We start from the raw sequence: 15,354 nt of genomic DNA on the forward strand, positions 1-15,354 counted from the left end.
TCTGTGTCCTAGGAGAGGCTATTAGCATAGGAAACATTGGCTACAATGTGATTGTCATGTATGACCTTTATGCCCTAAATCTTTACTAAGCTCTTCCCATCAGAGCTCTTCTCCATCCGAGAAGAGTCGTTGGTAAAGCATCACAGGTGTCCCCAGGCAGGGACAAGCTGAGAGTGGTGGATGGTGGCAAAGATCTGACCCAGTGTGACATCAGCAAAGACCCATTGCGGGAGGAACTCTATCCTCCAGCAGGGAGACAGCCAGCCAAGAGGAGGAAGGTGTGGCCAGATAAGGGAGGAGGAGGAGGGACATCAAAAGATGCTGTTGGAGTTCGGGTGTCATTTAGGAGCATGTGGTGATTAACTCTGATCATCAGTTCGATTGAATTTAAATTTTTACCTTCATAATGGCATTTCTAGCATCTTGACCCAATGAACGGTTTGATCGCTAAGTGGGCTCATAATATATGAAGGCATTATTGGGGTGGGTGAAGACGGGGTGTGCCAGTCACTGGGTCTGTCTGGCCTCTTCTTGTATCGCTCTCTCCATTTCCTGCCTGCCCTAAAGGAACTCTTCTTCCACATGGTCCCACCATGAGAGCCACCCAGGAATTTAGGGCAAAAGACTGTGCACTGAAGTCTCTGAAATCATGAGCCAAAACAAGTACATCTTCCCTTGATGCTGTTCTCTCAGCATCTTAGTTGCTCTGACAGACACCTGACCAACACAGAGCAAGACCGCCTGCTCTGAGCTCACGCCAGTCATGGGAAGGTGACTAGCAAGAGGGTAGCAAGGCTTGGATGAAGTTCCTGAGGTGAAACAGAGATGGGGTGGCATGGGGGGGACAGCAATGAATTCGTGCCAGGGGTCCAAGAAGATCCCAAATGTCCCACCAGCCATGTGCATTAAGGGATTGAATGCTAGGACCAGGAAAAGGACTGGGCCCAAGTAATAGCCAATTGGTTGAATTCCAGATTGTGGGTGAGGGCGGGGTCTGGAGGGGAAAGGTTAGCCATGCTGGGTCAAGGGCATTTAACTAAGCTATCTGGGAAAAGAGACCTAACTGATGGGGATACAGGGGACAGAGATCAGGAGTGACTCTATATAGAGATACCTGTGTGTGCTGTCACTCCAGATGGAAAGTGCTGTGGATGGGACAGGAGACCTCAGAGAAGGATCCTGAAGGCCTTGGAGTAAGGAATAGCAGGCAGGGCAGGTTCAAGGCCATGTAGCAATCGTTCATAGGGGAGAAACTCCAGAACTACTTAAGTGACTCTTACAAGCACTTGGAATGTTTTGCTGTAGTGGAGTCTGCCACCGATGTACCCATCAGGCAGCTCCCGCTGAGCTGCTGGCTCGTGAGCAGTTAGTTAAGGGGGGGTGGATCTAGAGCCTCTTCTGTCTTCAGCCCCAACTGCAAGAGACACAACATGCTCAGGGTTTGCGTGAGCTGCTGTCTTCTCACGGACCCATTAAGTAGCGAGAACCATTGCTAAGCGAGAACCCAAAGACCCATCACACGGGCCGTGGGAATGTCCTTCCCCAACAAACCCTGCCTCTCAGCCACAGCCGCCCTGAATCTCTTCCTTGATCTAATTATCAAACTCAAAGTCTGCTTGAGTTATAGATAGATGATAGATTGATTGATAGATGCCTGATAGATGATAGATAATAGATGACTGATAGTTGATAGAGGATAGACAGATAGGTGATAGATGATAGATAAATAGAAAGATAGATGATAGATAGATAGATAGACGATAGATAGATATGATAGTGTCGTTTCTCTAATTATCAAACTCAAACTTTGAGGTCTGTTGTTTATATAATTGATATACATTCTCTAAATTGTATAAGTACATAGTTATATATTATATAACAAATATATTCTTAGAATCTATTGAAAGAAGACAACAGAGGAGCTACCCTGCCACCCTGAAGCTCTGTTCCCTGGAAAGGCAGTCAGGATCTCAGGCCCTGCCCTTTGTTAGTGAAGGTACTTCAACACATTTTTTAGTCTTATTTGCAACGAAAGGATTTTTAAAATTCTAAGCCAAAGTTTTTAAATATACTTCAAGAGAGTTCATAATTTATACACACAACACTTGAGATAAGCAAATGGACCCGACTTCATTTCTCTGCAGTGTGAACGGCCCAGCCTGATCTACAAAGTGAGTCCAGAATAGCCAGGGCTCTGTTATACAGAGAAACCCTGTCTCTAAAACAAATAAAAACAAAACCGTGAGAGCACGCAGTGTGTCAGAGTTGACATGACCCGCACCCCAGCCTTCTCCACAATTCCATGAAGTATAGATCCAAGACAGCCAGGGACACAAGTCAGTAAGGACAGCAGGAGACATGGTCAAAATACAGACCTCGAGTGACTTCCCTCCACATTTCCTTCTCCAGAAAAGTCCAGACTCCACAAATAATCTAGCATGTAGTATTTCCTTGGCCAACAGTCAGAGCAGTGAACACCCAGACCCTTGGGGTCTCTGACGTCATCTCTATAGCATTGTTGTGTCACTTCCTGTTTATTCCCTCCACATCTTCCTACTATTTCTTCCCCCAGGTTGTTTCCCTTCCACAGCCTCAGCAACCTTTTCATGTGGAACCAAGCTCCCTCCGCCATATTGTCTGCTGATGGTTGCTCTGCTCACAGAGACCATGCCCCCTCCCTCATCTTCAAGTCTCACCTCAAACACTATACCCTCTAGGATATTTTTATTAATTCTCACACCTGAGCACAGTGGCCTTTTCTGTTGGTCATATGAAAAAACCTGCTTTTTATTCTTATCTCTACAATTGCAATTTTACATTCATGTGAAAAGTCTCCTTCATTCTCAGCAGAACATGCGTCTGGTGAATCTGGGGACCATGGTCTTTCTACCCACAGAGTCCACACAAGAGCCTGACACAACACAGGCCTCTAGTTAGCTGAAGATGGATACAATGATTGCCACCTGCATCCTTCTGTCCATTTGACTTTTCCAAATATTAGCTGGATGTTTCATCAAACACGAACCCGGGGTAAGGAAGCCAAGACAGAGCTCCAGTCCTCAGAACAGCGAACAACGCTGACTGTTACAGGGTGGTGAGGGATGTGTACCAGCTAGCGTTGGGATACGCAGGGGCCCTGGAATTCAGTCAGCTTAAGCAAATCCTTTTCCTTCCTTGTTGAATTCCCCTGAACGCCACTTTTACACGCATGCACACACCTCCCGAGTACAGCGGTTTCCTTAGCTTTTCTTTCCTTGTGTTTCATTTGAATCAGGAACCCCACTGGCTTTAGTAGGGAATGAATACATGGCTGTTTGCAAAGTGCGTGTGTGTGTGTGTGTGTGTGTGTGTGTGTGTGTGTGTGTATGATGCTAAAACTCCTTCTGGGGGGGCAGAGTAAGCAGCACCTGCCCCTCCCCCTCCCCCTAAGGTCCCAAGGACAAACACAGATACAATTGCTTCAAAGCCCACCCTGGGGAGCCAGTGGGTTTATATATAGGCTTGCTTAGAGAGCAGTGGGAGAGGGGGGACGGGGAGGAGCAGGAGCTTGAGGGACCTTACAGAAGCCACACTGGAGGGCCTGCACCCAGGGCAGATGATGACTCAACAGTCACAGGAACGGAGCCGCCGGTCCCCCCGCCCCTCACATTCCCAGCTGGCCACATACAATTAGGGTAGAATTGTACACAAATGGTTGTGAGGAGCGACTGGATAGTCGGATTCCCCCACCCCCTGGGCTTCATTCTGTGAGGAATGTCAAGTCAACAAGCCCAGCTGAGGTTGATCTCAAGCCCATGGCAGCCGCCGTTAGGTCCGAGGATACTCCTGCACAACACTGATTTTCAGAGACAGGGATCCGTGAGTCTCCTCAGATTCCCTGAAGGGTCCTGGAGTGAAATGGTCAGAGCTGCCCCCTGAGAAACTAACTACCAGGAGGCGGTGGAGATGGTGAGATGTCCAGAGAACGATAAATTCAGCAAGCAAAGACACAGCGCCACCCGGCGGCTCCCTGAGGGGCTTTTATCCCACACGAACCAGTTAACAACAAAACAAAACAAAACACTGGTTGTGAGGAACAAGCAATCTTGACCTATGTTGCTCAGACTACAATCAGCAATTGCTCTCAGAGGCCACGAAGGAAGGGAGGGTAGCAATCAGGACAACTCAATTGATTTGGCCAGAAAATAATCACAACTTCAAATTAATAAAATAGTTTATGCAAAGCCAAAACGCAAATGCTACCCTCTGGAAATACAAACTCAAGTTACTCAAAGTGACATGGGTCCTCCGGACTGTGGTCATCCTGGGAAAGGGTTATACAAGCTCCTATAATCACAGAAGAACGTCGCTGGACTCACCAAGTAGGGAAACAAGACTGAGGAAGTCTCCCACGACATTCCGGTTCCGCCTTCGCAAGGCAGTTACTCCCCTGCAGCCCAATTCATCCCCAGCCTGAGGCTGACCCTATGCAGGACCCATAAAACGCCACGCCGAGAACAAACCGCTCCAGAGAGAAGCTAAGGGCACCTCAGAGAAAGCTCGGCTTTGGGATCTACGATCGTCCATCTCCCCACAAAGCCATGGCGCTTCAGTCAGCTCAACTCAAACAACCTGGCAACTCTTTTTGATGTTGTTTCTGAGCTCACATCTCATGTCACTCGGATTGGCCTCAAACGTATAATGTCGCCAAGACTTACCGTGAACTCCTGGGCCTGCTGCCTCCATTCGAGAGCTGGTGTTGCAGGCGCAAGACCCTGCACCCGGCTATGTGAACGCGCTTCCAACACAAACGTGACCCCTTAAAGACTCATTGGTCGCACCTGTACTGACAGCTTCGGGTGCGCAATCCCACCTGGTACCTCTAGCCTGCGCATCATTTCTCAGTAACGATACAGGAACAACTGAGCGAGGGCGTCTTCTGTCCCCTTGCAAGGTCACATAGCCACTCTGCAGCCTGCCTCCATCTCTCTCAGGATGACTCCATGCCCATGCCCACGTGCCCCGCCCTGGTGAGCACACTTGGTGACTTCGGATGAGTAAAAGGGACCTATCGGCCATCCTTCCGTCACAGAGAAAGAGTCAGGAGTAAGACCGCGGATGCGGGAGGGGGCGGGGCAGGCGGCGTGGCGGGCAGACATGGGAATGAGACTAGATAAGTCATTTGGTGCTGACCAAGTTTTTAATCATTCAAGTGATTTACAAATTTAAATACAAAAACAAAGTAAACCCTGAGAGAAGACTGTGGGTAGAAACAAATGAAGGCAGTTAGCTGTCTAAGGGGCAACATGACTACAAATATAAGAGACGGTGATGAAATAACACTGAGATGTAAGGCTGACTTCGTGGCCTCAATGCGGCTATTCTGAGCTTAGAAAAAAATTCACTGCCATAACCAGCCACTGGGCAAAAGGTCCTCACTTCTACCACAGACAGAATTCTGCCTAAAAAAAGGACAAGCTTGGATGCAAGCAGAGTTGACGGCCAAACTCTGCCAAGACAGGGTAAGCAAGTCCTCAATATTTCCTGCCTCACAAATATGTCTGCAAGATACATTGGGCCAGAAGGCTGAAGAAGATACTCCAACGTTATGGTTTTGGGTGACTGTTCAGGTAAAAATAAATAAATAAATAAAGTAAAAACAAAAACAAGAAACTGTCTCTGTCATCTTTTCATTTGGAAAGCTACTAACCCGCACTCCCAGCATACTCAGGTAATCAAGTTTATTCCTTCTCAAGTCTCTGGTGGAGCTGAAGACCAGGTAGCTTAGTTTTACAACGAAGCTTAATTGTTTAGGGGTTAAGATGTTTTTAGGTCTAGATAGGTATTCTAAGTTGATAATGGCAATATGTGATGAAGATTGATTTACATTCAGAAATTCAGATGCACCAAAATAGGAACGATGTCTTCTTCAAGGCTGTTAAGTACAAATAGCCAGAACACTAAGAATGTAACATTCATATAATTCCTGATTGTGTCGCGGTTCTTCTTGCCATAGTTTATCTATTGTATATATGTGTAATAATTATTTTTTTAAAAATCATTGATATCACCCAGGTTTGTGGCCAGTGGGGTCAAAGCAGTGACGTGGACAGGATGCACAAAAGGCTGCTGACTGAAAGGAGCCTGGGCACGGCAGTGAGTGGACAGATTTGATTGGTAGGCATTCTGTTAGGGGCGGGCTTTTGAAAGCAGAGAAGGTTTCTGATTGGCTTTAGGGTGCATGCAGTGGTCTCCGGCTCATGCTATGCGGTGTGTATCGAGGACTTTCTGGGCTGAGTAAGGCCAAGTGGATTTCCCTGTTTCAACTGGAAGAGTGCTGGGTCCGTGGGTCTGGGAGAGCCAGTCTTGTGTAAGCAGTCCCTCTGACGCTTCTCAGGTTTTGTAGAGGAACGGTGGTAAACACGCTGCGTTAGGACCTCAGGGACCCCTGTTGAAGAGCAGATAGAATGGGGCCAATGACACAGGAATCGGGACTTGAGGTTTGAGTTGAGGGTGTTCCATGACCTCTCTGCACGCATGAGTGTGTTTTCACAACTTGAACTTTTAAAGACTTTTTAAAAATTAGTTCTTTGAGAATTTCATTCAACATTGTTGATCATATTAATCCCGCTTCCATCTTTTCCCAGAACTTCCACCCTTCCCTACCACCCAGTTTTGTGTCTTTTTTCTTTTTCTTTTTCTTTCTTTCTTTCTTTCTTTCTTTCTTTCTTTCTTTCTTTCTTTCTTTCTTTCTTTTTTAACCTATCAAGTCCAGTTTGTGCTACCCATATACACTTGGGTATTTGGTTGACTTAGCAGGGGCTACACTCTTAGGAAAATCAACTCTCCCAGGAGCTGGCAATTGCCAATTGCTCCTCTGCTCGGGGCGGGACTTCATGCCCACCGCCCCTCTCACGCTGGGATCTGGTACGGCTTGAGTATGCACGGGTCTTGTGCGCTCTGTCATAACTACTGTGAATTCCTATGAGAGCTTTCCCTGCCGTGTTCAGAGGACACTCTTCCCTTGTCGTCACCCTCTGGCTCTGGCTCTTACAGGCTTTCCACCCTCTCATGTGCTGTGACCCCTGAGCCTTTGGAGGGCGGGATGTGATATCGTTGTTCCATTGGAGGGTGATCATTGTGCCGTCTCTGAACCTCAGCCAGTTGCTGGTCTCTGGGTTAATAACCATCTACTGCAAATAAATACATCTCTGATGATGGTTGAGAGATGCATTAATCTATATGTATTATAAAAGTCCTAGGAGGTAGTTTAATGCTGTGTGCATTTAACAGAAAAAAAAATTACTAGGTTCTCCCCTAGGGCCTAGGGCCTGTCTAGCCACAGGTTCTCGGCCAGGTAACGATGCCAGCTGTGGTTTTATTTTGTGGAGTGGGTCTTAATTGAATCAGAAAATGGTTGGTTACTCCCGTGGCATTTGTGTCACTACTGCACCAGTGGGCGTACCTCACCAGGTCAGTCACTACTGTATCCTGCAGCATTCACAACGGGGTAAGAATAATGACTAGTTTTCTCCTCCAGAGGTGAGCATGGAACCTTCTAGCACTATGAAAGCTAGCCAGCAAGGAAATACTTCCAAATGAGTACCATCTTGATTTCTCCAAATTCTATGACTCAGCTGTGTGGTGTCTTCAACAATAGCATCTTATTGTCAAATTCTGGAGGGTAACCCAAAACATGTCACTTGTCTGCAATGTTTGAAGGTACATGAGACCTCACTGGCCAGTAACTCCAAAAGAGGTAGCACATGTTTGGCTCTGGGCATTTTGTTAGCCTGTGGTATTCAGTAAGGGCTTGTCGCCCCATTATAGGATAGCTCCATTTTAACTCTTTCACATATAACACCCTAAAGACCCCACAAGAACACTCCTACCCCAGGTATACACATCCATCAAAGTAGCAGGATATAAAACCAAGACACAAAATTCAAGAGCCTTACCGTGCAAATGTGAAGACCAGAGTTCAGATCCCCAACACCCCAATAAAAAGCCCAGGAGGACAGAGTAGCTAGCCTATATAACCCAGAACCTGGAAGCCAGTAAAAGGTATCCCCAGGGTAGGCTGCCTAGACAGCCTAGCCAAATCCAGGAGCTCTAGGATGACATGAGAGACCCTGCCTCAGTAATAAAGTAGAGGCAATCAAAGAAGAAAATAAAACACCTGACATCAATCTCTGGACACACACACACACACACACACACACACACACACACACACACACACACACACACACACCAAGCAGCACAAACAATAATAAATAAATATTATTTTTGTGTTTCCATGCAATTTACTGAAGATGGTAGTAAGTGCCCCAATCATGGTAGAAGATACAGAACCTGTGTGGAAGACGAGGGAAGCACAGAGAGGCTTAGAGGGCGCGTGGTAAAGGGAAACCAGGTGATGGGGAAGGCAGCCTGGAGAGAACAGCAGCAGCGCTGCTCGGCTGCAAAGGTACCACCCATGGCTGCGTTGCTGCACAGCTCCTAGGCACCTACTTTATTTCATATAATATACAATATTTTGGTGACTACACTACAAACCTTGAAGTGTAGGATGCTGTGAGAGTTACGTAGATCAAAATTAGCACACAGTCCCTGACTTAAAAATAAAAGAATATGAAAATACCTCTGGAGCCCAACTTCCCAGATGGGAGGCCAGATTCCACTCACTGTGACGGTCAGGAGGCCAGAGCAAAGGACCTCAGCCAGGGAGACTCCCAGGGCGGGCTCTTCTCTTCTTGGCTCTAGGCCAGGCATCTGAGAGTGAAGCCCAGCAGCAGCAGCCCTCCCTGGGCAGGCTCTGTACCTGGCTCGTGGGCAATGGTCTTCTGGGTAGGCCCTACGTGTGAGTGCCCATGTTCTGGCTTTTCTGGTTCCGCTTCTTTTTCTCTCTGTTTTTAAAACATGGTCTTGTCTCATGTAGCCCAGGCTGGCCTGGAACCCACTGTTGGGCCTTAGAATGACCTTGAACTCCTGATCATCCTCCTGCCTCCCACCTCCCAAGTGCTATGATTATAGGTATTGCCACCACTCCTGGACCTTTCCTCTACTGAAGAAGTGATGGGAGTGTTGAGCCGGTCCCCACAAGACACAATCTCCATATATACTCAGGTTTTCAAGACGTGAAGTTAGAACCGCAGCATCGAGCCCATAGCTCTGTGCTGTCCAGAGTTCCTAACCCTCTCTCTGTTTACCGTGCTCACCTGCAGGCTAGAGATGACTGCAGCATCCACTCAGGGGCTGCTGCAAGGGTGAGATGACCCATGCAAACAAAACATGACTCATCTCCAAAGGGATTAAGCCATAGTGTATCCTGATTGACCATGGCCTGGGACTCTGCGTTCACGTCTCCTTGAAAGGCATGTTCCACCGTGGCAGTGGCTACGGGAACTGTAAGGAATGGAGGGCAGCTGTAAATCAAGTCGGCAGCAAGCACGCCGGCAGGAAGCGGGCCAGCAGGCAGGGGACCTCCTCTATCGTCCTCAGGTGCCATCTGAGAGTGTCCTTAGCTTTTGAGTTGGTGGAAGCTAGTGGTCTGCTAAGTTAATGCATTCCAGGAGTTCTACCTAATAACCACAAAGTTGTTAGTTCAATAAAGAGGCTGGCAATGATTGGCTATTACAAGGACCAAGATAACCTGAGATAGTTTGGGCTTTTTATAAGCAACACTCCAACTCTCCAGAGTCATGCAGCTCTGGCAACATTCCAACTCTCCACAGTCATGCAGCTCTGGCAACATTCCAACTCTCCAGTCATGCAGCTCTGACAACATTCCAACTCTCCACAGTCATGCAGCTCTGGCAACATTCCAACTCTCCAGTCATGCAGCTCTGGCAACACTCCAATTCTCCACAGTCACGCAGCTCTGGCAACATTCCAACTCTCCATAATCATATAGTTCTGGACAGCCAATCATTCCTTAGAATCTTCAGCCCAGATGTGGTGTCAGAAAACATCAGTTCCTGGCACAGAGCACCACTCAGTATGTAGCATTTATTACTTGTTTCAATATTTAAGCTATGACTGCACCAAGTACTTTAGCAAGAGTAAGAGCAGAGATGTAGAGTGTCTTTCCTTGGGTCATTTGAGGGGGGAATGTGAGGAGGGGGTGTGAGAGTGGGACTGGGAGGAGAGGGGGGAGGGGGCTGGGAACAGGCTGCAAAGTGATTTAAAAAAAAAAAACCTTTTAAAGCATGCATTTCAATTTGCTTCTGCATAGTTGTAAGCCAGCCGCAGTGGACCACCACCAATTTAGGGTGAAGGAAAGCGTGGTTGCTCATCGAAGGGACTTTGAGCCCGAGCATAAAGCACGTTGTGTTTTCACACTGGATTCAGCCAGGTTTACATCCTTGCGTCATATTAGAGCACACTGCCCTGCAGGCATCTGGCAGTGGGCTCAGGAAGTCGGCATCCGCCCACAGCCCAGCGCTGAGGCTCCAGCACAGCCAGGCTCGGCACTGTGCTCACTGCTGATTGGTGCAGTTCTTCCTGAGATGAGTGAGTGTTGGGGAAAAAAAGGAAAACAGCTGTCACACGACCTGATCTTTGAAGTGAAATGAGAAGTAGGAAAGTGTCTGTAATGGAGTCCCTCTTTGCTGTGGAATGCCAGCCGTGTAGATCTATTTTACATGATTCAGAAGTGGGGTGCCTTATTTTACTGTGACGAGGCAGGTTTGGCGCGTCACTTGTCTGCTGCTGCCACCTCTCTCGGGGTGGCTTTCATCTTGTCACTATTCTGCACACAGACCTCTCCCACTGTAACTTGTCACTGAGTCTAAAAATAGGACTTCGGCTGCTAAATTTAAATCCTGCGGGGTCTGCCTCAGAGCAAGGAGTCTGCAGACTCCTTAGCTATATGTCTGTGTGTTTTCCTGGAGATGGAGTGAGCCTTGCACTCCTTCACTTGTGGTCTTATCCAGGAGCAACGTGGATAACCAATGACAGGCTGTGTCCACGTACCGCCCTGCAACACTCAGGAAACGCAGTGTGGACACAGAGTTCTCAGTAAAGGAACTGTAAGATTAAATAATTTTTAGGAAAAAAAAAACAAAGGCTAGGGAGATGGTCCAGTCAGCAGAGTGCTTCCTGCATGAGCACAGAGGCCTGAGTTCAGTCCCCAAGAGCCACATAAAAATATAAAGTAAATAAAACAAAAATACAGAGCTGGGCATGGCAGCGCATGCCTATAATCCCCACTGTGGGGGAAGCACAGACAAGAGGATCCCTGGGGACTGATGGACCACCATCTAGCCAAACCAGTGAGCTCCGGGTTCAGTGAGAAATCCTGTCTTAAAAATTATGGTGGAGAACATGGTAGTTACATCACTTCCACCCTTCCCTCTCCCCAATGCAATCCCTCCCATGCCACACCCCCTCTCACATTCTTACCTTTAATTATTATTGTTTACACAAATATATACATATGCATATATACACATATACATATGAATACATATGTATGTATGTATGTATGTATGTATGTATGTATGTATGAACTTCTTCTGTTGGTTGTATATCTGATGTGAGAGTTGCCTGCCTCTGCTGAGTGAAAGTTTGGTTTCAGTTTTCTGGTTTTCCTGTGTTTGTCGATTTCATATCAGGTACAAAGAGCTGGTAGGAGGATACTTAGATTTTCTGTTGATTTTTGGTTGCAGGGACAGGGTTGATCCAAATTCAATGGAACCCAAGAATGCCTGTGAACGTGACTGGGTCGGCCTGCGCAGGTGTGAAAGTTGCACTACAAGAACCAGGCCTTCCCAGGCTGCAAGGATGGCACACACCAAACACTTCTGAATTACTTTGTTTTAGTGGATAAATAAGCTATTGTATACTGTATCATGAAACAGAATTGTTATCATAGAATGTAGTCAGCACAAAATTACACTGAAGGGAAAAATTTGTATTTCCCTTCACAGTTCTCCACACCAGCATCTGTTTCATGTGGATCTACATTGTCACCCAGAGTCCTTCCGTTTCCTTGAAGGACTCCTTTCATGGTTTCATGTAGTGCAGAACTGCTACCAAAGACACTTCTCCACTTCTGCGCACTGACTGCCTTCATACAACCTTCAATTTGTACAGGATAGTTTTGCTGGGTATAGTATTCTCAGTTGGCAGTATTTTCCATGCAGTATTTTGAAAACTGTCCTTTCACTGCCCGTTGCAGAGTATCTGCCAGAGAAGACCACTCTGACATGGGTTTAAGCCAATAGAAAGTATTAACTGACCAGTGAGTACACTGGGTGTTTGGGATCACAGTGTAGCATAGAGCCTTTCTTGGGGTGAGGTCTTAAACATTAAAAACTATGTCCTGAGTTTACATACTTCAATTAACAAAAGCAGTTAGCCAGAAGCAGAACTTCAGAAGCTAAAAAGCAAGGTTAGTACATTTAGAGGCTTCCCCAGAACTGTGGACGTCGATGGATTAGGTCTTTGTTTTCGTTTCGGCTGGTGTTATGTGCTGTTCTAAGCTGTATAGCCCGAGTGGCACTTCCATCGTGGAGTTGGCTGTGCTGAGGTCAATACGTGCCTTTGGCATCCACTTCTGTTTTGTTTGCTTTTGCAAGAAATACTTTTATCGATTCTTTAAGAATGCCAGGAGCTGGAGAGATAGCTAAGTGGTTAAGAGTACTGGTTGCTCTTCTAGAGGTCCTGAGTTCAATTCCCAGCACATGGTGGCTCACAACCATCTATAATGTGATCTGATGCCCTTTTCTGGCATGCAGGTGTACATGCAAGTAGAGCACTGTATTCATAATAATTTTTTAAATTTTTAAATGAGATGGGTGTGGTGGCGCACACCTTTAAACCCAGCACTCAGGAGGCAGAGGCAGGTGGATCACTGTGAGTTTAAGGCTAGCCTGGTCTACAAAGTGAGTCCAGGACAGCCAAGGCTACACAGAGAAACCCTGTCTCAGAAAAAGAAAGAAAGAAGAATGTCAAACAGTGTACTTTGATCATTCTCAATACGAACTCCTCCCCTTAACTCCTCCCAGATCCTCCTTACCTAACACCAATTCATGTCTTCTTTTTTTTTTTTTTTTAATAACCTATCAATTCAATTTATGCTGTCCATTACTTCTGTTTGTGGGGCCATCCACTAGAATGTGACCAGCACACCAGAAGCCAACTCCTTGGAGAAAACTAACTCTCTCTCACCTCAGAGCCATCAACTGTCCATAACCTCTCAGTGAGGAGTGGAAGCCCATGAACCCCTCCCGTGGCATGCTGGGATATGGTCTGGCTTGATGGTGTGCAGGCAGCCATGACTGCTGTGAGTCCATGAGTGTAACAGTCCTGTCATGTCCAGAAGCCGCCTTTGGAAGAGGGAGTGCCATATAGATGTCCCTTCTGTGGCTGAACACTCCATAGTCACTTATTCGCTGCCCTTTAAGAAGAGTTTCTTAATTTTTTTATTTATTAATGTCTATGTGAGTGTGTAAATGAATTGTGTGCGTGGAGGATGCATCTCCACTGTATGTGTGTGGCAGTCAAATGACAACTTTGTGGAGTCAGGAATCTCCCACCTTTACATGAGATTTGGGTGACTGAGTTTCAGCAAGTCCTGGAATTCCATGGCATATGTCTATAATGTGAAAGACAGCCCCACAGCTGTCACCCTCCTAATGCAGGTCACAGTCAGCATAAATATCTGCACATAAAAGCCCTGCTCAGTCTCCCTGGCCTTGGAAAGCCCAAGCATGCATCCTAAAGCCAGTTTTCTCCTCTCCACAGGAATGACGTGCCAAGCTCGAAGCTCCTACATCACCAGTGAGATCTTGTGGGGTTACCGGTTCACGCCTGTTCTAACACTGGAGGACGGGTTCTACGAAGTTGACTACAACAGCTTCCATGAGACCTATGAGACCAGCACCCCATCCCTTAGTGCCAAAGAGCTGGCCGAGCTGGCTAACAGGGCAGAGCTGCCTCTGAGTTGGTCTGTGTCCAGCAAACTGAACCAACACGCAGAACTGGAGACGGAGGAGGAAGAGAAGAACCCAGAAGAACAAACAGAGAGGAATGGTGACGTGGCAAATCTAGAGAATGAATCCAAAGTGTAGGCCCTGCCGGGTCAGCCTTTCCCTCCCCTCAGCCATGGCCAGGCCTTGTCTCCCAGTGCCCTTCCTTTCTGTCTCTCTCACTTTGATCTTGATTTGTTTATATTTAATTTTGGCATTTCCAGAAAACAAATCTTCAAGGTGTAAAATACCTACCTGCCCTTCCTCAGACATTCAGATGGACAAGTAGTCGGGGATTTGGTTAAGGTCATTTGTGCCCAAGCCTGGTCTCCACCCACAGAAGAGACTTAGCGACTTACCCACTTTATTGTCCAACACAAACTACTCAAAAGAGCTGTCAGGGTTTTACCCAATGTCACAAAGAACACAACCTGTTTACTGTGGCCACCGGTCATGCAGAATAGCCTCTCAGTTTTATAGAGCCTAGTCCATCTCTTAGCACAGGGCAGGTGCTTGCCCAAAGAGACACTGATGGTACAGGACCCAGGTGAGCTAAGGATAGACCACTGTACCCTGGTGAGCTAAGGATAGACCTCTGTACATAGATCTGCCCTCTGGAATTATTTTTCTTTTGGCAATTTGTGACAAACACAGCATGCACAAACGTAGTATGGAGCAGAACTCCTAATAATGTACATAATGTATCATTCATGTAGCTTTAGATAAATAACTTTAGAAATAAGGAGAAAAAAAGATTCCCAATGTACAGCAGGCATTTCTGGTTTGATGTCTGAGTCTTCTGACTACTCTGATCCCTTGACTGCTGGCCCTCTACATGCATGGCCTTTGTTCCAGGTGCCAGGCTGACAGTCCCTAGGGTCCCTCTCTGTTCCCTTGTCCTCTTTCTGTCAACTTTAACAAGCCATAGGTCTGGGGACAGTCTAGAGGCCTAATAGATGGCAAGACCACCATCCAAAAAGCTGATAACACTGTGACACACTTACAAAACAGGTGTCATTTGTTCATAGATAACAAGGGGTTTCCCTGACCAGCCTGGGAGGGACTGCCAGGCACGGGAATCTAGCACAGCCCCACGTGACGCTTCCTGTGAACTTGGGGAGTCGCAGTTTAAGAAGCCTTTTGGTAAAGATATTGATTGTTCTCTATCTAATCATGAGAAACTGTAGCCTTCTCACGTGAGCTGCCAAGTCGGCAGGAGATGGCTTGGGGGCAAAGCCACAGCCTCCAGGAAGGCACGCAGTGAGGGAAACGATTACTGTCTCACCGACTTCCTGCCCCCTCACTCCACCCGGCATGTCTGTCCCGGGGGCCTGGCCTTACCATTTCTTACACTGGGACTTTTTTGTCTTCTGTCATTATAACCGTTACTATTATCATG

At 46.9% G+C, this 15,354-nt stretch overlaps 1 protein-coding gene across 3 annotated transcripts in view; it reads left to right on the forward strand.

The window, feature by feature from the left end:
• The window catches only part of KCNJ6 (potassium inwardly rectifying channel subfamily J member 6), a 238,041-nt gene that overhangs the window by 207,449 nt on the left and 15,238 nt on the right, over positions 1-15,354 (forward strand). The window contains exon 4 of one of the 3 annotated variants that reach the window (XM_084802333.1): positions 13,732-14,067. In XM_084802333.1, coding sequence (XP_084658459.1) covers positions 13,732-14,057 — 326 coding nt within the window. In that variant the 3' untranslated portion in view covers positions 14,058-14,067. The remainder of the gene's footprint in view (positions 1-13,731; positions 14,068-15,354) is intronic. The other 2 variants (XM_084802332.1, XM_084802334.1) reach the window with 2 other exon arrangements.

The sequence above is a fragment of the Acomys minous genome, assembly GCF_964271855.1.
Source record: "Acomys minous genome assembly, chromosome: 11".
Lineage (NCBI taxonomy): Eukaryota > Metazoa > Chordata > Mammalia > Rodentia > Muridae > Acomys > Acomys minous.